The sequence below is a fragment of the Trichechus manatus genome, unplaced genomic scaffold, assembly GCF_000243295.1.
Source record: "Trichechus manatus latirostris isolate Lorelei unplaced genomic scaffold, TriManLat1.0 scaffold00065, whole genome shotgun sequence".
NCBI classification, from domain to species: Eukaryota; Metazoa; Chordata; class Mammalia; order Sirenia; family Trichechidae; genus Trichechus; species Trichechus manatus.
In genome coordinates, this window is record NW_004444001.1 from 2,504,488 (window position 1) to 2,530,548 (window position 26,061).

The window sequence follows — 26,061 nt, forward strand, 5'->3', positions numbered from 1 at the left end:
TGCGGAAAATGAAAACAGCATCTCCAAACCTGTGTGCCACAAAGTGCTCATTGATAGCCCATAGCAGAAGACTTTCACTGTCAAATAAGGATGCTGCATGTTTTCTCTCCCACTTGGAGTGCACAAAAGTATATTATCACAGGCTCTGGAAAGTCCTGCAGTAAATATACCCATGCAATTCAGTTTAATCCAGCGTTTTCTAGATTTATTTGATCATAAAACCCTTTCTTCACAGAATACTTTTTAACATCTTGATAGACAGCACTTGAATAACAAGTGGAAAAAAGTCGATCTAAAGCTTAAGACAAAACTGACAGCTGGAGGGTTGTGTAACGCCCCCTCCCCAGCCCCTTGGTTGAGAAGAAGAGCCAAGTGGCATGAGTGATGTCACTCTAGGGGCAGCGTTGTAACAAGAACAGTCAAGACAGAAATAGTGAGTTCCTGGCAGAATGCTTCTGGCCTATCAGCTCACGAGATAAATGGGAAATCTTTACTAAAAGGCCCTTGTCAGCTTCCGTTCAGGTTTCCACCCCACCCTTCTTTTAAAAAGGGTGCTCATGGCTTCACCCAGTGAGGGCTGGTACGTTGTTTCCTGCCCCAACTCTCCAGAAGAAGTGTCTGCAGGCTAGCAAACTTCCGAACAGGGTAGGGTGGAGGAGGAGCAAAGGGAGAAAAGGGGAGGGGAGGCTGCAGACTCCTCCACCTGCAGTTGGTTCTGCTGGCCCAGTTACCAGATGGTAGGGCAGGTGCCACCACCCTAACTGCCTCCCTTAAGCATCACTGGGCGTTCTGGACCAGGTAATATGGAATCAGGACCCGGGCTCTGGTCCTGACTTCCACCGGGCAGTCATTCGACCAACCCTTACTCAGTGTGAGGTGCCGAGCTTGGGGCTGGGAGTTCACAGAGCTAGACACTGCACTAGGGAAGCGTGTCGTCTAGAAGAGCCGGGATAAGAACCATGCATACAAAGGCCTGCTGAGAGGCAAAACGGGGGCAGGGAGCAATTGCTGTGAGCTGGAGACTGTGTTATGGCTCAGGTCTCCCCCTCACCTGCCCCATCATATAACAACAATCATAATAGCTACCATTTATTGAGCATTGGCTCTGTGCCAGCATTGTATTGCGGGCTTTATATCTATTATTTATTGCTCATAACAAACCTACTTTTTTACTTCCATTTTTCAGATGAGGAAGGTGAGGCTCAGCAAGATTAACTAAGTGGCCCAGGGATGCCCCGCTGGTCTGGAGTCTGTCTGACTCCCCGACTTTTGGGCTAACCCCCACGCATTACCACTTCTTGAGCCCCTGGAGCGCACTGCTGAGGACATGGCAGAGCTCAGGACATAGTCACTAAGTCTCTGGTTGGGCCAGTCCTGTGTAGCATCCTAAGAGACCATCCCTCCCTCACTCTGACACCCCTCTCATCCCAGCTCCTGGTACGCACGTTTATCGATCCCTTTATGCATGTACTAATGCATATGGACACTTAATAATTTAGTAGAGTTAACAATGCTGAAATATTAACAGGCTTTTCTCTTTTAATTAGCTGCTCAGAGAATGGCGGCTGGGGGCCTGGGATGAGGCTCTCTGGGGCAGGTGCCTGGCCAGCTCTGCCTAGGTCTCCTTCTGCCAGGATGATGCTCTGAGCCTCTCCTGTGGACCGTGGGCCATCGAGCATGGACCTCTCAGGAAAATCAACCCTACTCTCTGTGCTCTTGGCAGCAGGGACATGTCCTTCCCTCACCCCAGCCTCAGCTGCCTGCAGAGCTGGCTCAAGCCTGTCATGTGTTCACTGCCAGCCGGGGGTGGCCTGGTGCCTGCTCGGGAGTGCTCCAAGTCTAGGGGAAGCTCCAATTCTGGGCTAGGAAAACCAGTTTGAAACGGTCACACCCACCACATACCATCTCCTCTGGCCTCACCTTAATGCAGGTCATGTTAGGGGGAAGCATCAGCAGACTTGTGCCCTGTCCACCACTGGCCATTCTCTTAGGGCACTAGACCTAGAGCCAAGTGGATTCCCCCTCCATCTTCCCTCTCGCTCCCTGTCCTCCCAACCCTCGAAAGGGCACACCCAGTCACCTTTTCATTTGCCACCGATTCTTTGATTCATTCTGTAACATTTCCTAAGCACCTACTATGTGAACATCCTGCCCTCAGCTCTAGGAGACAGAGCCAAAAAGGCCTAACCCTCTCAATGCAGAGCCTCTGCACTCCCCTGCTCCAGACCATATTAAAGCCCACTCCACCAGGAGGCCTTTTTTGCTCATCAAACCAAACCCGTGTTCAGCCGACCTCCCTTCTGGCCACAGAAATGTCTCCCCAACCTGTGTATGTGTCTCTGTCCTTTGGGTACAAAGGCACTGTCACTGAATAAGAGGGGCCAGCCAAGGCAAGCCACCACGGCAGACAGGAGCAGTACACAGGCTGTCATAATCACCATGACTGAGTATAAAAGCAAGCTCTTCTTTCATAGTCAGATGTGGGGTCTGTTTGCAGAGCCTGGCATTGCTTGCAGAGCCTGTTACCATTTGCAGGGACAAATACCGTTTGCAGAGCCTACCACTGCTTGCAGAGGCGAAGCTTGTGGCAGAGCCTGGCACTCTTAGTAACCCTCCTCTGCAGAAAGTAGTGGCCACTATGTTGGTGCCTCAGTCCCAAGGAATGTTCAGCATCACTGCACCCACATCCTGGCCTCACTGGAAGGTACACACATTTTGAGAGAGCCAGGTTATGCTGATAGAATCGTCATTGTTGTATGTATCAGTGGAAATCTAATCTGTACAACCACTTACAGAACTCTGGGATATCAGGACAGGCCACTGGGAAAGCCCTCTAAGTAAAGACTCTTAGGTCCCCTGAGGGAAACCATAAAGGAATGTTCTCCGTGGTGGGCCCCAGGACACCAGGATCAAGACTGTCAACAATGAGGGGACCTGAGGCAGGTCTAACCTGTGCAGGCAGAGCACTCAGATGAGAGAGAACAAAAAGGCACACGCCTCAAGTTGGGCAGTGCTTGATCTGAAGCTGTAAATGCAAGCTGTTTAATCTCTTTAAGCCTCAGTTTCTTCATCTGTAAAATGAGGATAATAATACATATCAGGCTATGGTGGAAGTAACTTCTGGGTTGTTGTGAGGATTAAATGAGATAAGGCACACAGGGTACATTGCACAATGACCAGTACCTAGTAAGTGCTCAATAAAGGTCAGTTCCCTTTCCATTTGATAATATAGCCTGGGACCCTTTGGGAACCTATCCCAAAGTCCTACAAGAGGAACATGTAAAACTGCATGAGGAGGTCTACTTTGGGAGGATACTAAGAGCTGTAATCCCAAGAGACCAGAACGTCAAGGTAGACTTAAACTGGTCATCACTGGGAGGAAATATCTCCCCAAGAGAACTCTCAGGGTGATGACAGGAGAGAGAGGCTACTACCCATCAGGGCTTCTGGGATCCCAGGACCTAAGGCTGCCTGATCCGGAGCTGTGGGGCCCATGGAAACAGAGTTACTCATATGAGAATTTTCCTGCTTATGTCCCAGCCGCCCAGCCCCACTAAGCTCTGCCAGTCCTGGGGACCCCCATCGCTGCAGTTCACTTGGCCCTTGGCCCTGGCTAGGACCAAGCCCCCATCCGCCAAAGCATACCTGTGGAACCAAGTCCATAGGAGGAGCAAGGCTGGTGTGGACACAGCCCTGGGCCTGGGGCTCTAGTCCAGCTTGTCCCACTAATTGCTGTGTGACCTGGGGCAAATCATGTAACACTCTAGTCTAGAGCCTCAGTTTCCTGACTGTAAAATGGCTGTAATAGTGCTCCCTATTGTGAGCATTAAATAAGAATAGAATGCTACCAAGCACAGGGCATGCTGCCTAGTATGCGCTCTAGAAGTATAGTCAGGAGGGGAGGAAGAAAACCAAAGTCATCCCTGGAGAAGGTCCTCCTAATCTCAGAGCTGTGGCTCCCAATGTGGAGTCTGACAGCCCCTACAGTGGCCCTGTCCCTAGGAGCCTTAGGCCTAGTCACTGATGACCTGCACTAGGGATGGGGCACATCCTGGGTGGGACCAGGGACACACTGCCAGGTCCAGGACCCGAACCCAGAATGCAGAGCCTGGGCTGTCCTGGGTTAGGGAATGAAAGGAGCAGTGGCTGACCCCAAAGTCCAGTGGGACAAAGAGATAGACTACGGCTTCCTCTGGGCCCCATGATGCCAAGACCCAACCCTGAAGGGAGGAGACAGCTTGGGGTTCTGGTTCAGGCAGAATGGGCGAAAGCGAGGGGAAACAGCGGGGCTAAGGTATCAGATTTGGGCTACAACTGGGCATCTGGAGACACAAAGCCCCCAGATAAGAAGGGGATGGAGTGGGTGGGTGGTAATCCTTTCCACATGGCATAGTAGAAAAGCAACCAAACCTGTAAGAACTGGTTGGAGGCTTCGCTCTAGCACTTAACTTGACTAAACCCTATTTCCCCATATAAAACGGAGGCCAAAAATATTAGGCTCACAGTATCTCATTAAGTGAGATGACCTAAAAAAAAAGCACCATGTAAACTGTAAAGTTCTACCTAGATATAGGATCTTACTACTATTAGGTGCTGAAAGACCCAAATATGGCTTCAAGAAGTGGAAATTGGATGTTACAAAGCAGGCTGTAATACACCTATTAAACCCATGAAAATAAATTAAAATGATAAAATCCATTGTCGGCTAGGTCATGTTCAACGCCGCCTGAAACTTTCTGAAGCACAACCCGGCAGTGCGAAATGAGAACCATAAAACTGTTCCTATCCTATGACCTATTAGGCAATCTCACTTTGGGGAATAGGCCCCAAGGAAATCATTTAAAAGGAAAAAGTAATTCACATAAAGATATTCATGGCACAGCTATTTAGAAGAAGGGAAAGTTGGCGCCTACCCAGACTCCCAGCAATGGAGAAATGGTGACCCAAACTCCGCACATCAATGCAGGGGTGTGCCCTGTAGCCATTAAAGTGACAGGTCTGAGGCCCAGTCAATACCAGGAGACATGTGTAGGAGATAAAGTCAGCCAGAAAATAGAATGGACCACTGTTTACTGCTATGTAAAAATATATTGACAGGCAGGGGCAGGGAATTTAGAGTGAACAGTTAGTGTTTGACGGTATTTGGGTTCCTTTTCTTTTCTGTGAAATTGTTTAAGTGGATAATAATAATAACAACCCTGACAGCAAAATCAATCTTGCAGCTTGAGGGTGGGTGAGGACTTAGTTCCCAGGATAGAAGGGGAGGGCAAGGGAGGGAAGGACAGTGTTTCTAAGAGGGCCCCCCACCCCATGCCTCTGTGGGTCCTGGGCAGAGCTCCAGCTCCTGGAAAGCCACCCACCCAGCTGAGGAATGGGAATTGGGGTGCCTGGACCTGACTGTTTGAAACCTCATAAAGCTGCCTCTGCATAGGGAGTTAAGGTTCCTCTAGGCTAGGCCTCCTCTGGAGGCAGGAGGAGGACTAGCTCTGAGGTTGAAAACCAAGAAGCAGAGATATAAGTGCCCTCTCTATCCATAGGTGGTTCAGTGGTAGAATTCTCACCTTCTGTGGGGGAGACCTGGGTTTGGTTCCCGGCCAGTGCACCTCACGCACAGCCACTACCTGTCAGTGGAGGCTCGCGTGTTGCTATGACATTGAAGCGGTTTTGGCGGCGCTTCCAGACTTGGATGGACTCGGAAGAAAGGTCTGGTGATCTACTTCCAAAAATCAGCCAGTGAAAACCTTGTGGATCACAATGGTTGAATCTACTAGCGATCACAGGGATGGCACAGGACCAGGCAGTGTTTCACTCCATTGTACATGGGGGTCGCTGTGAATCAGGGGCTGACTTGAAGCTGGCCAACAACAACAGCAACGATTATCCAGGGACCTTTGGAGGCCAGCCCTTATTGCCCCCTCAACATCCTCAAGGCCTGAGAGCCACTCCTCACCCCCCGTATTAGTAGGAACACACTGTCCTAGGCTTCCAGGTGTCGGCCAGGAACCTGGGAGTTGTCCCTGCCTCTCCTCTCCTTCTCATACACCCCACACCCAACGCACCAGCAAATCCTGTTGGCTCTGCCTTCAAAACTGATCCTGATTCTGTTTGGGGTGATGAAAAAGTTTTGGAAATAATGGAGCAAAACAGTGCCTGATCCTGCTCCATTCCCATGATTGATAGTTTATGGTGATAGTCGCTCAACATTGTAAATAGAACTAATGCCACCATATTGTACACTTCTTAAAAATGGTTCAAGTGACAACTTTTATTTTATATGTATTTTACAAAAAAAAAAAAAAAAAACAACTGATTCCAAACCCGAGCCCTGTGACCCCACCTTAGTCTTGGTCACTACCACCATTTCCTGCCTGGGTTACTACGGCAGCCTCCTAATAGGTCTCCCTGCTTCCCCCCTTGTCTTTAGAGTCTGTTCTTCACAAGCAGCCATTCACTTAGATCCCATTCCTCCTCTGCTCAAAACCCTGCCAGGGCTCCCACCTCACCTGGAGGAAAAGCCAATGCTTTTTCAGTAGCCTCCCACACTCCCAAGGAGCCCTGATGGCGCAATGGTTAAGTGCTCGGCTGCTAACTGAAAGGTCAGCAATTCCAACCTACCCAGCGGCTCTTCGAGAGAAAAGACCTAGACCTGCTCCTGTAAAAATTACAGCCTAGAAAACCCTATGGGGCAGTTCTACTTTGTCATATAGGGTCTCTATGAGTCAGAGTTGATTCGACGCACACACAACAACAACCACCTTTCCACCTCCACCTGCTCCCACCTCCACCTCATGTTCTACTGCCCTCCTCCTCACTGCAGCCACCTGGTCCCTGCTGCTCTTCAAGCAGGCCACGCCCATTTCTACCTCAGGGCCTTTGTACTTGCAGCTCCCTCTGCCTGGACTGCTCTTCCTCAGGTTTTCACAGAGCTGGCTCTGTCACTTCCTTCAGCCCCCTTCTGAGAGAGGCCTTCCCTGAGCACCTATTTCAGACCGTACCTCTCCTTACCCCCTCATCACTCTCCATCCCCTTTCCCTGCTTTGCATTTTCTTCATAGCACTCTGCACCACTCAGCATATTAAATAGTCACTTGTTCATTCTCCTTCTGTATGCTTTTCAAAAGGCGAACACCCTGGGAGGGAAAACATGTTGAATTCTTGAAAGGGACGAACAATCTTTTTTTTCAAGAGTCAATTCAGGAAGAATAGAGTTTGGGAACGTATTTCCTTTAGCATCAGATATGTTTATAAATCAGGAAATGCAATGCCTGACCTCTTAAGTATTCTCTTATTATTTTCTTTTTTCCATCACTGAAGGGTTTCTCTCCTTTTCTGGCAAAAATGTTAGAAACCACATAAGTGGCGTGCACTGTAGGATCTGATTACAATGCTGAGCCTCTGAGCAACCTGTAAATGACTTGAAACCCAATAGGTTGGGGAAGAAAAGTGAAGGACTTGGGGATGAGGGAAGTCAATTGGACCAGAGTTCAGTCACAGCCAGGGACATAAAAGTCTTTGCCATTAGGAGGCTCCTGGGGGCTGAGAACGCAGGAGGAGGGAGGTAAGTGAGGTCTGGAATAGGCATTGAGGTGGTGGCGGTAGGTAAAGAGCTGGACGCAAAACACACTTGTCTCTAGACCTATAAAGTAGCTGAAAGGAAACATTCTCGCTACAAGCTTCCCAAAAAGAAAGTGGAAAGAGGGCTGGAATTCTTCCACCCTTTCTCCCAGAACAGGGTCTCGGCTTCACTCCCTCTTTCCCCCAATATTGTGTCACATGCCACTCCCCTGGTGGCAGAGAAGTGACTCAGCAATGACAGCAGCAGCTTCCTGAGCCAAGCATGGTGCTGTGATCGCTCACTGAGCAGGTCCTCCTACTAGAACAGCCGAGTCGTTTACTCCCTGTGTGCCAGGCGCTGGACTCAGAACAGCTTTCCACACATTCCTCCTTTCATCTTCACTGCAGCCCTCTGGGGAAGGTGCTATTATTGCCCTGTCTTGTGCATGGGGAAACTGAGGCACAGAGCCTACCCTGCTCAAGATCACACAGCCAGAGAGTGGCTGAGGTAGGACTCGAACCCAGATCTGTTTTGGATGCCTCCACTCCTATCCTTCAGGCCACACTGCCTCCCTGCACTCTAACCTGAGTGAGGTAGATGATTATTCATCAACTTTAATATATTTAGTTACTTGCTTCTGAAATTAGACCTTGGTGTTATCATGGAGCCTGGCTAGTCAGGTGCCGACAGCTGAGGTGTGAAGAACCTCTCAATTTACTCCCCTCCCTGAGGAGGCTGACAAATGAGGGTAGGAAACAGTGGAGACCAGAAGGTGGGGGATGCACAGGGCTACTTGGCTGACCCTTCCCAGAATCATCCTCTCCCGTTGCCATGGAGTCACCTCGGAGGAGGCCTGGGCTCTAGAGGGGAGGGGAGGCAACGTGAAGCCAAAGGAAAGACTCTAGAAGAAAGGAAGCTACCCTCTTCTTGGAGTCCCTCCGGAAAAGAGAAACTGTTGAGGCATCAATCCTGAGATCTCAGTCACCAGGGCCACCCTCAATCCAGGGGGAGAGAAAGATGAAGGGAAGGAGGAAGCGAGAAGGACTGAGCAGTGATAGGTGAGGGAAGGGCCAGAGGTGCTCCAGTGAGGAAACTGAGACTCATGAGGAAGACCAGCCTCTGGCAAGGACTGGGGGCTCTGCAGCACTGTTGTTGTTGCTGTGTGCCATCAAGTCAATTCCAACTCAGCGATTCAACTGATAGCACAATGGTTAAGCGCTAGGCGCTAATTGAAAGGTCCGTGGTTTGAACCCACCAGCTGCTCCACAGGAGAAAGATATGGCAATCTGCTTCTGTAAAGATTAAAAATGAAAAAAAAAAAAGAAACCCCATCGCTGTCGAGTCGATTCTGACTCATAGAGACCCTACAGAACAGGGTAGAACTGCCCCATAGGGTTTCCAAGGCTGTGATCTTTATCCGCGGAGCAGCTGGCGGGTTCCAACTGCAAACCTTTGGTTAGCAGCTGAGTGCTTACCACTGCACTACCAGGTCTCCTTCTGTAAAGATTATAGCCTTGAAAACCCTATAGGGCAGTTCTCCTCTGTCCTATAGGATCGCTAGGAGTTGGAATCAACTCGACAGCACACAACAACAACAATCTTTACTGGAGCAGATCGCCAGGTTTTTTCTCCTGAGGTGCCCTGGGTGGGTTCCAACCTTCGACCTTTCAGTTAGCAGCCAAGCTCTTAACCATTGTCACACCCGGCAAATAGTAGGTGCTTAATGAATGTCAGCCAGAGCTGCCATTAGTGTAAGTGCTCAGAAGAGACTTCCTCATTAGGACACTGTGAGCCTCAGCTTGCTTACACCAGGAACAAAGCATGGGTACTGACTGTAACACCGCGGTGCGCTCAGGGCTCTGGGCTCCTCACAGGGGCTTTTCAAAGGTGCCAGCTCCCCCCTGGGCCTGAACAGCTCTGACGGGGCAAGGCTGGCCCAGGAGGGCATCTGGAGAAAAATAGGCCCCCTGCCACTCGGTCCAGCTGGGGCCACTGTCTCCATGTGCCCAGCCCAACCCCCATCCTGGCAAGGGCCCGGCGGGTGAGCGCACGACTGGCACAGACCCCAGTGCCTGGGAAAGAGGCTCCAAGTGGGCTGCTTTGTGTTTTGTGAAAACCAAATCCACAACTGAGCTCCCCAGCCAAGCAGGGCCTGCTGGGAAGGCAGGCGGGCCTCCTTCCCGTCCTCCTGCTGGGGCCCACCCTTCCCTCTCAGCCCCCCGCCCAGAAGCCATGGGAAGCACCAGCTGCCACCTCGGCTGGCATGAGGGGCTGAGGGGAGGAGCCTGAGCCCAGCCCAGGCCCCATGCCAGGGTTCACCCCCCCAACACTGACCCCCTTCCTGCCTGGAATAAATTGGAATACAAATCAGAGGGAAACACTTTCCTCTGTTTGAACAAATTGCTATGGATTCCTCCCTGTCTTAGGTTAGGGCTCACGATGGGGGATATTTTCACTCGCCGACTGCTAATAGACTTAGGAGAAGCTGCTGGATCGATAGAGGCCGGGAAAATTAGCCAGGAGCGCCAGGCCAGCCTCGGCCTGCCCCTGCCCCCCACTTCAGGCCTTCTGGAAGGGTGGGGGCAGCCATAACCCAGGCTGGGCAGAAGCACCAGGCTGACAGCCCAGGGTGCTGGATGCCCATGCCTGTCCCTGCCTGAGAACCAAGGCAAGGGTGGCCAGGGGCTGCTTGGAGGGGCAGTAGGATAAAGGCAGACCCAGAGAAGCTCCCCAGGAAGTCTGCAGTACCCCCTGCCCCCATATACACACATGGCCCCCTGCACACACATACATGTTCTTGTGTGCAACATCATTATGTATATATACGCCTACTGCACACACATGCTCATGTATATTCACATGTGCAAAAAATACAGATGAAGTGCATGTGTACATGCAGAGAACATAGGAAATGTAGTTCAGATCCTATTGTGGTACCTAGTGAGAGTGGCTTATATCATGCAAATCGTCCTCCGTAACACATGTGTGCATGTACGTGCACACACACACACACACACCGATCTCCACCAGCAGCCAGGGCTACCCACCTACTCACCTCTTTCGCCCCTCAGCCTGACTCTGTAATTCTGCAGGGGAGCCTGAAGAAGTCACCCTCTACACCTGTCCCAGCTCCAACAGAATGAAGGGCAGGGGGCTGTGGAGCCATACAGCCCACCCCTACCCCAGCCAGCCTCACAGTCCTGCTCCCTCAGCCCCAGAAAGCAAGGGAATGAGCCACACAAGGTTGTAGGGGCTTCAAGCACATCAGGGCATGGCATCCCTCAGTAAGAAGCTCCTTGGAGCCAGCATTGCCCGAGGCCACTGTGCCAGTGGGCAATGCCAGAGACCACGGCTGTATGAGGGGTCTGAGGGGAGGTAGAAGGGAAGGCTGCAGCCTCTGAATGCCCCAGAAGGAAGTGGGATGGCTTCACCAGGAGAAAGCCACTCACGTTTCCTGTCTGCTGCCGTAGCCCGCCCCAAGCCAGCCCCTCACGCGCACACATACACCCTTCAGTTTGGGTTTGGCTTGGGAGGTAGGTGTGGGAGAGCGATTGTGTTCGCCAGCTGGCAGAGCAGTGGCACTAGCTTGGCATGACCCTTCACCTTTGGCCACTGGTTTCCGTAAGTAAGTGAACAGCTCACAGGTCGGGTGACCACAGGGGAGTCTTCAGCCTACAGTCAGAGGTTATACATGACATGCAACCCAGAAGAAAAGGCCTAAGAACAAAGAGTTCACAGGAAAACAGGCTGGATGGGAAGAAGCAAGACCTATGGGTTAGGTGGGACGTAGTTGAGGCTGACAGTGCCCCACCCACGTGCCCTCCCTTAACCACTTCCGTGCACGCTGGCCCAACTTCCAACTGCCAGCACCTGCTCTCTTTGCCTGAACGTCGCCTCTGGCAGCTAGAGCTCATTCTGCCTGCGTGTGCAGTGGGCTAGGGGTCCCAGGAAATTAACACCTCAACCAATGACAGGCGGGAGTTAGTGTATAAACGGCCCAGCTCCCTCACCCCATGGTGGGATAACTCTGAAGTGTGTGTTCTATAAGGCGTCCCAGGCTCCCCAGTGGGACTGAGCTCCAGTTGCCCGTGGTGGTAACTGCCTTGATAAAGCACACTTTACTGCTTTCCTTTGCTTCCTTGCCTCACTTCCCCACTCCCCTGCCAGAGCTTCCTGGGCTTTCCTGCACTTGACTCCTTAACTCAGTGTCGGCTTCTACAGGAACTCACGCTAAGACTGTGAGCCCAAGTGAATTCTGCTTCTCCATGGTGTCTACAACCCAGGGTCTTCATATTGCCTAACACACCCCCTCCTACACACACATCAAATACTCTACCACGCTCCCCTACTTCCATCCATCACTCCCCTGGAAACCTCCTTGCCTGAATCCCACACTTTAAGATCCAGCTCATCTGATAAACCAATCTGGGCCACTGGAGAAGACTTGAGGGCTGCCAGTATTCCCAGAGGAAACTTCTGGAGACAGTGGCCTTGTTTCTGCTCGCTAACTTGTTAGCAACTCTAATGGTGGAACCAGTAGGCAGTGTGACAGAGATGTTGGACCTGTGAAGGCTGGCAGCAACCTCCAGTTCACACCACCAAGCAGGCTGCCTCCTCCTTCCACAGGGGAGGCCTCCCGGGGCCTCATCGACACTTCCATTAAGGGTTTCTAACATCTAACTAGGAGCCTGGACCCAGAGGGAGCCCTTATAGCCCAGGTGCAATGAGGCCTAGAGATAAGAAATGAGGATCCTGGGGGTGAGGGGAGGATAATAGAGATGTGGGCATAAAATGAGCTTATAAATACCTTGCAACATGATCTGGCTTCTTCGGAGCCTGAGAGGTGATGTAAGAAAGTAGAGAAAGGTCCAGCTTTAGAGGCTCTTGATATGGCTTCTAACTTCAGCTTTGCCACGTACTTGCTGTGTGACCTTCACAAGCCACTTCCCCTCTCTGGTCTCAGTCTCTTCCTGCACTGAATCTCAAAAGTCTGCCACTGAAGGCTGCTGGCTGGCAGCTCACTCTTTGCACACCTCATGTCCCTTCCCACGGCCTTCTCTGTGTCAGCCCTGTGGCCTTATTCCAGAAAGACTTGAGGCCAGGCCCTGCCACAGCTCAGGTCCCCAGTCCCTTTGGCTTGCCTTGTGTGCTTATATGTTTTGCCAAAAGGTAAACTGACCTACCCAAGGTCCCCCTACATTTTAGTGGAACAATCAGAATCAAACCCAGGGAGATGAGGCCACTGGAATTTTGCTTCCTCCCCACAGCCAGGACACCTATTTTTGAAGTCATGGCCTCAGCCTCTGTCTTCTCAGAGTAAGGAAAAAGTGCCTTCATTAAGAATTTCTAAAGACTCACAGGGGAATATTCTTAGGGTCAAGGAGATATACGAGAGTCAGCTCAGAGGCCTCAGCTCTTGAATCCTTCTAATAAGAGGTTACATTGCAGCAAGCTGAAATAAGGTCAGACAATGAGAAGAACTTCCCAACAATGAAGCACCAGAGGCACTGAGCAAAGAGCAGTGGAGTCTCCTGGTCCCACGTAGCTGTTGGACTGCCAAGGATGAGCTAGATCACCTCTACAGTACCCTCTGGCCCATGGCTTCTAACCCAGACCCTCAGTTGCTGTTCCCAAAAATCAGGAGGCTGCTTATTTCTGGGCCTACAGGGCTCTCCTGCTGCTGGGACTGAAAGGAGCCACTTGCTAGTTGAGAGAGGCACCAACCAGCTGAAATCAACAACCCCAGGCAGGGGAGAGTGCGTTCACTGTGGGGGGTGGGGGAGCAGGGCAAGAGCACTAGCAGATGAGAAGCTGGGCTGGACTCTCCCATGAATGTCCAGGTGACCCTAAGCAAGTCACTTCCACACTCTGGGTTCATCTTCTCTAAGGCCCATTCTGGGACCCCTCAAAGCAGCCAGAGCCCCCCACTTGGGTTAGACTGGTAGGGTGAGGTGAGGTGATGTAGGGAAGAGAGGGGTTGTTCACATAGGTCTAAGTCCCCTCTCACTCAAGAAATGCCAGCTGACCCTAAGGTGGGAATTTGTGGCAAACACTGCCTAGTATCTATCCAGTATCCATTCTCCCCTTCTTTCTAACCAAAATCAAACCCATTGCCATCAAGCTGATTCTAACTCACTGCGACCCTATAGAACAGAGTACAACTGCCCCATAGGGTTTCCAAGGAGTGCCTGGTGGATTGGAACCGCCAACCTTTTGGTTAGCAGCCGAATACTTAACCACTGCGCAACCAGGGCTCCTTCTTTCTAAGAACCCCAATATTTTCTTACGTGAGGATGTGCCCATCTAAACGACTATTATTTCTCAGACTCTGCAGCTAAGTCATTGGGAGGGGGCTTCTGGGGAAGGTCTTTAAAAGAGGCTGACTCAGCTGGTACCAGTACCAGTTACCGTTGAGTCAATTCCAACTCATGGCAACCTCATGTGTATCAGACTAGAACTGTGCTCCACAGGATTTTCAATGGCTGATTTTTTGGAAGTAGATCGCTGGGACTTTCTTCCAAGGTGCCTCTGGGTGGACTTGAACCTCCAACCTTTCAGTGAGCATCCAAGTGCGTTAACCATTTGCACCACCCAGGGATTACCTTTTAAATGTTCCTCCCTTCTTTCGGCCTGGAATGTACATGATGGCAGAGCTCCAGCAGCCCTTTGGTGACCTTGAGGCAAAATGTCCTAAAGTAATAGTTCCCAAACTTTGCTGTACATTGGAATTACCTAGGGATCTCTTAAAAAAATGCCGATGCCTGGCTCCTACCCCCAGGTATGGGATGTGACCTGGATATCTGGATTTTTAAAAGCATCCCAGGTAATTCCAATGTGCAGTCAAATTTTGAGAACCATTGTTTTAAGGAGAGCAGAGCAACATGATGAAAGGTCTCTAATAACCAGGGAGCCACCGTACTAGCCATGAAGTCTAAGCCTACCTCTAGACTTCTTTTACATTTCTAGCAGCAGAATGTGATTGGGGTCCTCATGATGCTCCCATTAGACAACCCACTCCGGCAGAACAAGAAAACAGCCAGAAATCACTCTCAGGAACCTTACACCTGGGGCAAGAGGCAGACACTAGGCTTGGCATTGGGCAGGCTTGAGGTCAAATCCTAACTCCACCACCTACTAACTGTAGGACCTTGGGAAGTCACCCAACCTGAGCATTAGCTTCTTCATATGGAAAATGAGGGAGATGGAATAGACTGTGCTTTCTCCCAGTGAACTGGGAGCTCCTTAGGGGCACGTGCCATGAACTTCTGCAGCCCCAGGGCCCATCATCATTCCTGACTTAGTCGTTGTTGGTGTTAGTTGTTGTCGAGTCCGCTCTGACTCATGGCAACATTATGTATAAGAGAAGGAAATGTTGCCTGGTCCTGCACCATCTTCATGGTCACTGGTATGTTTGAGCCTATTGTTGTGGATAGGGTGTGAATCCATCTTACGGAGGCTTCCCTCATTTTAATTGATCCTCTACCTAACCACTGAAACCTAGTAGGTACTCAATGAATATCTGCTTGATTTACAGTAAAGTGCCACAATGCAGACCAGTCTTGAAAAAGTCCATTTTATTCTAAACCAAACATGGAAGAGAATAAATGAAAAAATGTAAGTTCCACATTTCAAAAAGGTATCAGAATCTATCTATCGAAAATCAGTGAGAAGAGCATTTCTGGGGCAGTATCTTTCAGTCTCTCTAGTTGGGGACTAGAAATCCCTTGGTTAGAGGCAGGGAGAGGGGCGAGTCTGCCAAGCTCCTAACCCGGACCTTCCATCAGCACCATTAAAATAGAAGTCTCCCAGCTCATATTTTTAAAAATAATAAGTGGGCTTTTTTAAAAAAAAAAAAAAAGACCCTGGGGTCCAGATGAGCTGGGTTGAAACAAAGGTTGGGCAGTGACCTGGAAAACCCAGAAATGCCCTCAGAAAGCCCAAGGGAAGAAGACATGTGTTCTGGCCTGACTCATTCAGATGCGCTGTCTACACCAGCTGTGCCTGACAATCAGCTGGAGAGCTCTTAAGACCACAGCTGCCTGGATGCCACCTGCGGGGTTTCCAATTCAGGAGGCCCAGGGCGGAGCCAGGCATCTGTTGTGAAAAAGCTCTCCAGGTGGTTCTGACGTGCTGCTAGGGAGAGAACCACTTCTCTACACAGCTTCCAACCCTCCAGATAATCAAACTCGGCTGAGTTTCTGGGACTGGAAAGAACCACGAAGAGCCTGGGGTGGGATCTCCAAAGCTGGCCAAGCAGCGCCCTCATGCCTGCCCAAGCCACTGCCACCCCACTGAGGTCGCCCACCCCTGCAGCCCCAGCCTCCCACAGGCTTGGGTAGGGGGAACTGCTGTTCCAGCTTTCCCTGCCCTGCCACATTTCTCAAAAGCGCAGCCTGCACCTCCTGCTTCCACTTGCCACACACACCCGGGGCTCCCTGCCATCTGCCTGCTACTCCCTCTGCTCCGGCGATACGGAGTCCCCAACGTTCACCTTAGAGTTTACAAAGTGCTATCACTCTGAAGTTTCTCTGTAATTCCAAGAGGTGGGCATGCCTGAACCAGCCTTCCAGATGGGGAAACTGAGACTCAGAGAGATGAGGCTACTGGGCCAAGGTACCTCAGAGGCAACATGCTGCCTACTTAGCCCTCTTAACCCACATCTACCCCTATGAGTCCAATCCTTTTTCTTTTATGCCTTCGCTACTCAAAGTGTGGTCCATGGACCAGCAGCAGCAGCAGCATCCAGAAGATTGTTAAAAATGCAGAATCTCAGCCCAGCCCCAGACCCACTGAATCAGAATCCGCATTTTCACAAGATCCCCAGGAGACTCCTATGCACGGGGAAGTCTGAGGAATCCCGCTCTGTGCCTCACTGCCTCTCCGCCAATCTCCCAGTTCCCAGGTGGCCCTTTCTGACTCCATCTCCTCCTCCACGTCAGACAGCCCTTCCTCCCCTGACTCCACCTCCCCGCCTCCCCTGCTTTGGAGACCCTGTCCCCTCCTGGTTCTCCCCTTACCTCCCTTACACCACCTATTATGTCTCCCCTTTCTCCTCCCACCCCCCAAATGCTGATGCCCCCGTGGACTCTGGCCTCAGCCCAGTCGCTTCTCTCCTTCTACCCTCTTTTCCTTAGCAATGTCATTCCACCTCATGGTCTTCACCTTCATCGTACTGTGGACATAAATCCACATTTGTAAACCTACTTCTTCAGAGTTGATCTCTCTCCTGTGCACCAACACTCATGTCCTCCTGCCCTTTTAACATCTCCCCCAGCTGTCCCAGCATCCCATGAAACTGAAAATTGTACTCCCATTGTCATTAACATAAAGCTATTCATTGAGGGCTCCCTGAGTGCCAGGCACTGTGCTCAGTGCTTGCCGGCCACTGGCTCATTGCTTGCTTACCCCAAACCCAGGCGGCAGGTGCCTTATCCCCATCTTGCAACCGAGAAGCCACAGTGCAGAAAGCAGATGTTAACTTCTCAGAATCTCACAGCCGGTGGAGGGCAGAGCTAGGACTCAGACCCGAGTTTCTTATTCAGAAGTCCAGGCTCTTAGCCACTTCACTTCACTGCTCCAAACCTGTCTGGCTTCCAGTGGCCTTTGTTCTACCTCATTGCTACTGTGTGCCAAGTCTCCCAACTCCAAATCTCAGAGCTGTTTTCAGGTTCTATCTCTTGCCTGAGTTCTTTCCAATGCGCTTTTAGGGCCTAATTATCTTACAATCTGGATTCTTGCCTTTTGCAGCAGCCTCCAACTCCCTTACCCTGCCTCCACCCTCCTACAGTCTATTTTCCACATGGCAGCCGGAGAGATTCTAAACCCTCCCCTCGATTCCCATCTCGCTCAGAATAAAATCCAGAGTACTTACATAGCTTTCAAGGCCCCAGACAATCTGATCCCTCAGACTTTCTGATCTCACCTCCTACCACCCTCCCCCTTGCTGACTCTGCTTCAGCCACACTGGACTCCCCAGAGTAGTTCAACATACCAGGCACCATCCTACCACAGGGCCTTTGCACTGGCTATTCCCCTACCTGGAACATACTTTCTGCAGATACCCATGGGGCTTCCTCCCTCAGCATCTTCAGTTCTCTGCTCCGAGACACCTCCCTCTGCCGCCACCACCACTGTGTATGAATGAACCTGCACCACAATCTACTATTCCCTGTCCTCTTAGCTGTTCTACCTTTCTTCATAGTACTCATCCCCTCTGACACATTATATACTTATTCACTGACTTGTTCACTGCCTGTCTCCCCACAACTTGAATGTAAACTCCAGAGGAGCAAAAGCTTGATTTTCCTCATTACGTATCTCAAGTGCATCAAACAGAGCCTATACTCCTATGTTTGTTGAATGACTCCAGTTCTTGCACCCACTCCTTTCTGTCCATTCTCATAGCCACTACTCTGGGTCAAGCTCTCATGATACCTCCCTTGGACAACTTCAGGGCCTCCTGACCCATCTCTCTGAGCAGCCCCTTCTAACAGAGCTGCTCAGCTACCCAGCCTGAAATACAGGCCCACATCTACCCATTTCCCTGGTCAAAACCTTCCTGGTATCTTCCCCGAAACCCAGGATTCCAGCCCCTCTCCCCACAAGTACAGGCTTTGCAATCAGTAGATTTGAGTTCAAGTTGGGCTCTGCCACTTGGATAAGTGAGGCTCTCTTTAAGCCCTCGGTTTACTCATCAGTAAAATGGGTTGATAAATGACTATCTCAAGGGGTTGTATGGAGGACTGAAGACAAAAATGCATATTTATATCAGCCCTAGCAGTAAACATTAGTGATTTTCATTATTATTCCTTTACTATTACTATCCTAACTGCCTCAATTCCCTTTCAATCTATGCTGCAGCCCAACCAAGCCACTTACTACTCCCCACACACACTCGGCTTCTTTCGCCTTCACAGCTTTGTCCTCCACCTGAGATGCCCTTCTCAGCATCTCCTTAGTCCTTACTTCTATTTGTCAAGGCCAGTTCAAATCCACCCCCCAACTCCCCGCCCCCGCCAAGGCCTTGCAAGTAATTTCTTCCTCCTTCAGATCCCCACAGCCCTTTATCTGCCCTTGCCACCTGGCATTTATCAAGATCTCCCAGGAACCACCATCTTGTATGTGATTCCCCTCCCTTTCTCCTTAAGGGCAGAACTTCTATCTTATTCATCTCAGTAGCCCTGTGAATGCCCAGAACAGGGCCTTGCTCAAGGGAGGTACTCAGTAAATATTTAATGTTGGTGACTTAGAGGACACCAGGCACTGCTTTTCTGCTCCCAAATCAGATGACCCACTAGTATGCAGTCGTGAGCCACTCCTTACTAGCTGTGTGACCTCAAGCAGGTTGCTTAAACCTTTGGAATCTCAGTTTCCTTATCCGTTAAAAGAGGACAATAGGATCTGCCGTGCTGACCTCTCTGGCTGTTATGGGAATCAAATGAGGTAGAAGGATGAAAATGCTTGGTAAGGCACCTGGTTTTACACACCTGTAAGGGATTACAAGGAGCCCTGGTGGCACAGTGGTTAAGAGCTCAGCTGCTGACCAAAACGTTGAATCCACCAGCCAATCCTTGGAAATCCTATGGGGCAGTTCTACTCTGTCCTATAGGGTTGCTATGAGTCGGAATTGACTTGACAGCAATGGGTCAAGGGCTTCCAAAGGAGCCCTGCTGGTTAAGTGCTTGGCTGCTAGCCAAAAGGTATGCAGTTCAAACTCACCCAGCAGCTCTGCTGGAGAAAGACCTGGCGATCTGCTCCCGTAAAGATTACAGCCTAAAAAATCCTATGGGGCGGTTCTACTTAGTCACATGGAGTCACTTTGAGTCAAAATCTGCTGTACAGCACCTAACAACAACAACAAGGGGTTACTATATTGTTACAAGCAACGATTCTCCCTGCAAGGTTCATTCTCTTTGCACAGAAAGATGCCTAAAAGAACCATCACCAAATGCATGGTGGGATGTGGCATGACTGTAACTTTCTTCCTTATACTTTTATGTAATGTTCGATCATTTCACAAGGAGTATGTGTTATTTAGAGACTTGGGGGAAAGGGAGATTTCATTGTTTAAAAAAAAAGATCCATTCCTTTGCCCGAAGCATTGCTTTTGCCTCCCAAGTCAGCATTTAAATGCAGTACCAAAAACCCACTGCTGTTAGTTGATTCCAACTCACAGCAGCCCTACAGAACAGAGTAGAACTGCCCCATAGGGTTTCCAAAGCTGTAGATCTTTACGGAAGCAGACTGCGGCATCTTTCTTCTGCGAAGCGCCAACCTTTTGGTTAGCAGCTGAGTGCTTTAACCACTGCGCAACCAGGGCTCCTTTTAAATGCAATAGGAGCCCCTGAGTACCTAGTGCCTGTGATCAGCAGATGCGTACCTGGAAAGGAGGGTCTTCTGACGATGGAGAGGAAGATGCAGAAGACGGGCCCTGCCCCAGGTTCACAAAGAGGCAGCTCTGCAAGGGCACAAGCCTCTGCCCTGCTGGTGGGCACACAGCCTCACCTAAGCAGGAGCCCACAAGCTGAGCCCACCACAGAATTCTCCTCTGGCCAAGGGGAAACTGGGGCCACACTGAGGGTGCAGGAAATGTGGCTTTGGCCACAGGCAGGTGCCCTGGGACCCTGGAGTAGGTGTGTGGTAGCTGGAGGGAAGCCAGGAGCTTTTGAAAGCTCTGAGGAGCCCCAGGCTGAGAAATTAGAATAACTCTATCCCACTGGGAGGAAAGAGACCAGGAGATCCTAGGAAAGGCAAGAAGCAATGTAGCGGCCAAGCCCTCCCCCTGCTGGCCACATCTGGAGCAGCAGCACCAGCCAGCTACACAGGGCAGGGTCCCCAGGGAGTTAGACACACACACCCCCTGCACCTGGGGCCTAGTCAGGCTCAGGTATCCAGAGGCAGTAGAGGGCAGGGCGGGGCTTTTCCAGGACTGAGAGGCCCAAGGTCCCACCTGCCAGGTCCTCTTGTCTCTGCCAGTGGGGCATGTCTTGACCCAACCTTCCTGAGCCCAGCGACAAGGGGATGAAACTGGGGTGGGGGGCAGGGAAAAAAAGGGCTTCTTCCACGCGCCTGACTCTGTCTCACTCCTCCCAGGCCCGCCCGTGCCTCCAGCTACCACTGCCTGGATTTCCACTCCCGCCCCCAGGTATTGATTTCCTGCATCATTCATTTGCCGGGCCTTGGCGGCTGTGATTAGCTCCCTCCATTCTCCCTACGGAGCTCCCCGCCCCTCCATGTTCCAGCAAAGCAGAGCTAATACCAGGCTCTAAATGAGTCTTTGCCACCAGCCCGGCAGCTCGCTGCCCGGCCTGGCCAATTACTTGTGGGCTGTTGGCATGTCCCCAGCCCACCCCCTCCAGGGTGCCTTCCTGGTGAATCAAATCCCCTCTAACCACCCCCACAACCTATGGCCTCCCCACCCATTCATGAAGTACACCAGCCTGCAGGGTAGGGATACCATGAGAATCTTGGACTTGACTGGGACACTCCAGCCCAACAACAGGGGCCTGGGGAGCCCTCAGGCTGCCTCAGGGGCCCACATCAGTTGGGAGGGGGGTGGGCAGGCAACGCTGACAAAGCAAAGAAAACAGCCTGGATTTGCGGGCATAAGGCCTTCTCTCTCTCTCCTACAATTTCTAGAATGGAGAAGGAAGAAAGGACAGAGGTGTAGACCTTCTCAAGGACATTTAGAAATCCCAGAGCCTTCTGCTAGCCCTAGGGAACCAGGGTTTTCTGCTGCAATGCCTCCCAGCCTTCTTGAGGAGGAGACCAGGCATGGGGTAGAAACAATGAAAAATCCCAAGAACGCTCACACCCAGATCAACGCAGAGAAGACGGTGCTGGGAGACACACTTCCTGAAATTCCTTCTTCCACACCCCCCAGAGGAGGGAAAAAAACCTGACTTGGTGATAATTCTGTAAGCTATGTTGCTCGTCAAATTATTCAACATCTGTCTTCATGTTCCCACAAAAATTAGCATAGGATAGTAGTTTCTGATGACACCTTTGGTGAAATATTTTGACTTCCACCAGTAAGTTGCAAACAACCTGTCTTAAGGATAATGTCAATTCCCACTCCTGCATATTAAATAATCCAGGGGTTTGTTGTGTTTTTTGTACAGGAGAGGAGTCCCACCAGCCTGCTCCTGGCTGGAAGTCCAGCTGCTATGGGAGGGGGTGAGGAAGCCAGGGGGGAAGAGGGTGTTCTCCAACCATATCCATCCACAGAACACTCCTCCTCCATCACCTGGCTACTGCCGTTGCCCCAGAACTAGGACCCCCAAGCCAGTTCACCCTCCTGACCTGCCAGAAAGCGGATTACAGGATCCATCCTCTGAGGACAACAAACTGGGCCAGGAGATTGGGAGGCTGAGGGAGGGGGGACTGGCTCCAAATGGACCATCTGGTCCAGCACTCGGCTGCTATAACATCTGTGCCCCAGAGAAGAGGGAAGCCACCTGGCGAGACTGTGAATGCCTCCCCAGCCCTACTGTGGGCAGCAGACCTCAGAGAGGGCAGGAGGAGCCTCAGAGGGGACAGGGCATAGGGCTCCGTCTGGGCACCTGCCTCCTACCAGCCTCAGCAGAGACCCACAGCCCAGGCCAGATCCCGACCGGTTTGCCACCAACACCTGCGCTTCTTCCCTCTTCTCTACTCAGCCTCCATGCTCATCTGCCACTCCTTCAGCCACTCAGGCCTCAGGGCAGAGAGGCAGGAGCTGGGGGTCCCTTCCCAGGGCACACTTTTCTCCTGTGCGTTGATTAAATAAAACCTGCTGTCTCCCTCCCCACTGCCGGGACAGCACGAGGCTTCCAGTCTCCTCTTTCTTCTCCTCCCGGAGGTCCTCAATGGCTGCCAACCTAGGACTCCGTGACTCTCCCTCAGCAGAGACCCTCAAAGAGTATCCACTGCCCTGCTGGCAACCATCCTAGCAGACTTCTTGGGGAGAAAGAATTTCAAGAAGCATGGCCCATCATTCACTCAATAAATATTTGCCAAGCCCTGCTGTGTGCCAGGCACCATGCTGGGTGCGGTGATACAAGGACAGCCATGAGTGACTATCCCTGGTCCCTACCCTCTACCCTCACTCTTTCTCAAGCTGCTTCATCTGCTTTGGGGGTAGGGAGAAACTGGGGGGGCAGAACTAATACCAGCTCTCATACCTCTTTGCCATCGAGTCAGTTCCAACTCATGGCAACCCCACGTGTGTCAGAGTAGAATTGTGCTCCATAGGGTTTTCAGTGGCTGATCTTTCGGAAGTAGATCACCATGCCTATTTTCCAAGCACCACTGAGTGGACTTGAACTGCTAACCTTCCAGTTAGCAGCCGAGTGCTTAACCATTCGCGCCACCCAGGTACTCTCTCCCAGCTCTCACACTACTTCTGAAATGGGTCCCAGTCCTACAAAGGTGTGCCCTTCTGTTATATCCAGACAAAGCTTCTAGCATCACAAGGAACTCAGCAGCCTCTTGCCCTCCTCCTCCCAGCTTATACTAGATCGTCACCTCTCTCCACTCAGTCTTCCCACCTTGCAGCTGGCCTGAGGTCCCAGCTTTCCCTGGAGCCAAGCTCTCAAAGAGAAGGTGGAAAGAACATGGCCCAAGAGCCAGAGGTTGGTCCCAGTGCACCCAGTCCTCCTTGATTTGCTGAGTGAGAGCAGCTGGGACATGAGGACGGTGAGAAAATACAGAGCAAAAAGGGGGCAGATAAGCCTATGACTGAATCCTGGCCCCTAAACACTCTTAAATAACAGTCTACAGAGACCACCGCTCCCTGTCCTCCAGCCGCTGCCCTCATCGCTGGGGTTTCTAGGCTAGGTCCAGAAGAGCCTCCTCAAGATGGGACTGTGCAGCCCTGGAAAAGGTTGGAGAAGCTGGAGGGGATGGAGGAGAGGCCAGGTCAGGGGATGGGCCGGCCAGATCTGCCCAAGAGCAAACAGAGGGAGGGCGGAGTGGAGGACAGCGGCAGACAGGGAGGGTTTTCATCTCTCTGGAGCAGCCTCTGGGGTGTGGTGAGCAAGAGGCAAAGGCCCCAGCGGCATCCCTTTCAGGCCACCTTGATGGAGGCAAGGAAGCTTAGGGAAACCTTGGAGAGAAGAAAAAAGAGGAACTCACAGACCCCTGATGTCTTCCTCCACCCAAGGGAGGCTGAGGACTCTGAGATCTGCTCAGTGGCCTCCTTCCCACAACCCAGCCTCTCCCAGCCCCTGCTGCATTCTTCCTCCTTCCTGCCTTTTCTGGCCTATGCAAGGGGCCAGGCAGTAAGAGACACACAAACTAATTAAGCAGCAGAGTTTGGCCACATGCCTGGGCCAGCCTCACCAGAGAATCGAGCCCAAGCCAGCTAGCTGTGTAGGGCCAGGAACGTGTCACGCCCCAGACACCCCTCAGGACACCTGTCCCTCCTGCCAGGCACAGGCAGAGACAGGCCAGGCACCTTCCAGAAGGAAGCATTTAGCGTCTGCACCTGAGGCTGGCAGCCTGAGGGATAATGCCTCTGCCACTCCTGCACAGAACAGGTTAAACTCTCCCCTGATCCAAAGGCAAATAATTAGTCCCTCCACCCAGAGAGAGGGAGGGAGAATCTTCCGTACCCCAACTATACATCACTAAAAAGTGACCTACAGAGACCATCCAGCAGTTAGGAGAAGGCAAAGTAAGGGCCACTCCACTCTGAGACTGACTTTCTACGCTGTTGGGGCCAGGAGAACTTGGAGGGAGGGTCCCCAAGAGGGATGTGCCCAGGTGATCCTGAACAGACGATGTCTGCTCTCCAGGCCTTTCCCTGAGAAAACCCACAGGAGGGAAGGGAGAAGGAGTAGCCACAGTCCCTGTTGGCGCCTGGAGCAGGCGTGTGGGCGCGGAAGCAAAGCTTCATGGCAGGAGGCAGAGTTTGGACACGTAGCCAGGTGGGTGCGTGCCATGGGTGCGTTTCCTGGGGACCGCGGCTGAATGTGTTCGTGTGCGAGCAGGGAGAAGGAAGGTGAGGTTGGGTTTTTGTAGCTGGGAACCAAGGGCAGGAAGAACTGGCGCAGGAGAGATCCGGAAAGGGGTGCAGGATCACAGGCACGAGAGCCAGAGGATGCCGGCATCCGCCCAGGCTGTCAAGAAGCGAGTAAAAGAAGCAAAGCCGCAGCGGTGAAGGCAAACCCACCGCCCGGCCACGGTGCTCGCAGCCGGCTCGCCCGCAAGCCGCGCTCAACTCCGAATGGAGCATTGCTCGGCTTTCACTCCGGAGACGGCCCGGAGGAGGACCACTTTTCTGTGCGAGTCGCTGCCCCAACCCTGGGCTTGGGGTTTGGGAAGGTGGGTACCTCCCCCTGGTATCCCCGGCTTCACGCCAGACCCTACGACCCATCCCCGTACTCCGAGACAGCTAGCTCCGTCTCCTCGCGCCCAGGAGAGGGCGGGGACGCGGACATCCACTCCAGAATCCAAGCCGGGGCACCCACCAAGCCCCGGCAGAGCGCACTTTGCGCCTCTTGCAAAGTTTCCGCGCGAGGGGAGCGCGGGTGGAGCGCGCTGGGCCAAGCCGGCTGGAGCCGGACGCGGGCTCTTACCATAGACTCCTTGTCCCCGGCAGTGGACGGGGATCAGCGCCAGAAGTAGAAGGCAGGTCACCTCCATCTTCACGGCCCGTGCTTCATCCCCGCGAGGCGGCGCAGCCCGAGAGGTGGTGGGGAGCGCATCCGCCGGGGCCCCGCGACCCCCCCTGCGTCCCCTCCTTCCTCCAGCGGCGACAGAGGGCGGCGGCGACGGAGAACAGGAGACTGAGGAGGCGGCGGCGGCGGCGACCCGGGTTTTTCCTCCCGCGGGTCCGCTGCCCCGGTAGGGACACAGGGGGCGCTGGCCCGGCCCCGGGTGCCTCGGTGCGCCCGGCCCAGCAGCCAGCGCCCCAGCCCGAGAAGCCCAGCTGCCGAGCCGCCCCGGATCCCCAGGACTGTCCGCGCGAGGTGCTGGGCGCCGGGGACCCCTCTGCAGCCGCGGCGGCGCTTCGCTCCCACAGGCCACCGACGACTGACAAACTTGTCGTTTCCCCGCCCAGGGGACGCCCCTCCGCGAAGCTGGGGACGGGGAGGTCGGGGCTCCGCTCGGGTTAATCCGCTGTCTCCAGTCCTGCGCCGGCGGCCGGCGCTGAGGGCTCAGCGGCCCGACCCAAGGAGGCCAGACTGGGCGCCCTCCTGGCAGCTAAGGAACCCGGGCCCTGGCTCTCCCGAGCAGAGGACCAGCGCGGTCTGGGTTCAGCCGAAGGGCGAGCGCCGTGAGTCCCCGGGTCCGCGAAGTTAGCCAAGGCGCCAAGGAACCCCGGGAAAGAATCGCGCCCCGACGCCCCGCGGGAACCAGGAAAGCAATTCCAGCCAAGAGGGACCCCAGAAAGCCAGGAAAGGAGGAAAGTTTGAGTCGTTTGAAAAAGATTCGCGCTCTCGCCGAGGCCGGGGCTGCAGCGCGGGCGCTGCTCGCCGCCTCCGCTCGCCGGGCTCCGCTCCCGCCGTCTGGCAGCGGCCGTGG

The 26,061-nt window shown here is 52.6% G+C and overlaps 1 protein-coding gene across 1 annotated transcript in view; it reads right to left on the bottom strand.

The window, feature by feature from the left end:
* Window positions 1–25,179, bottom strand: part of MDGA1 (MAM domain containing glycosylphosphatidylinositol anchor 1) — a 59,452-nt gene extending 34,273 nt beyond the window's left edge. The window contains exon 1 of the mRNA XM_004379421.2: window positions 25,113–25,179. Coding sequence (XP_004379478.1) covers window positions 25,113–25,179 — 67 coding nt within the window. The remainder of the gene's footprint in view (window positions 1–25,112) is intronic.
* Window positions 25,180–26,061: the final 882 nt, after the last annotated feature.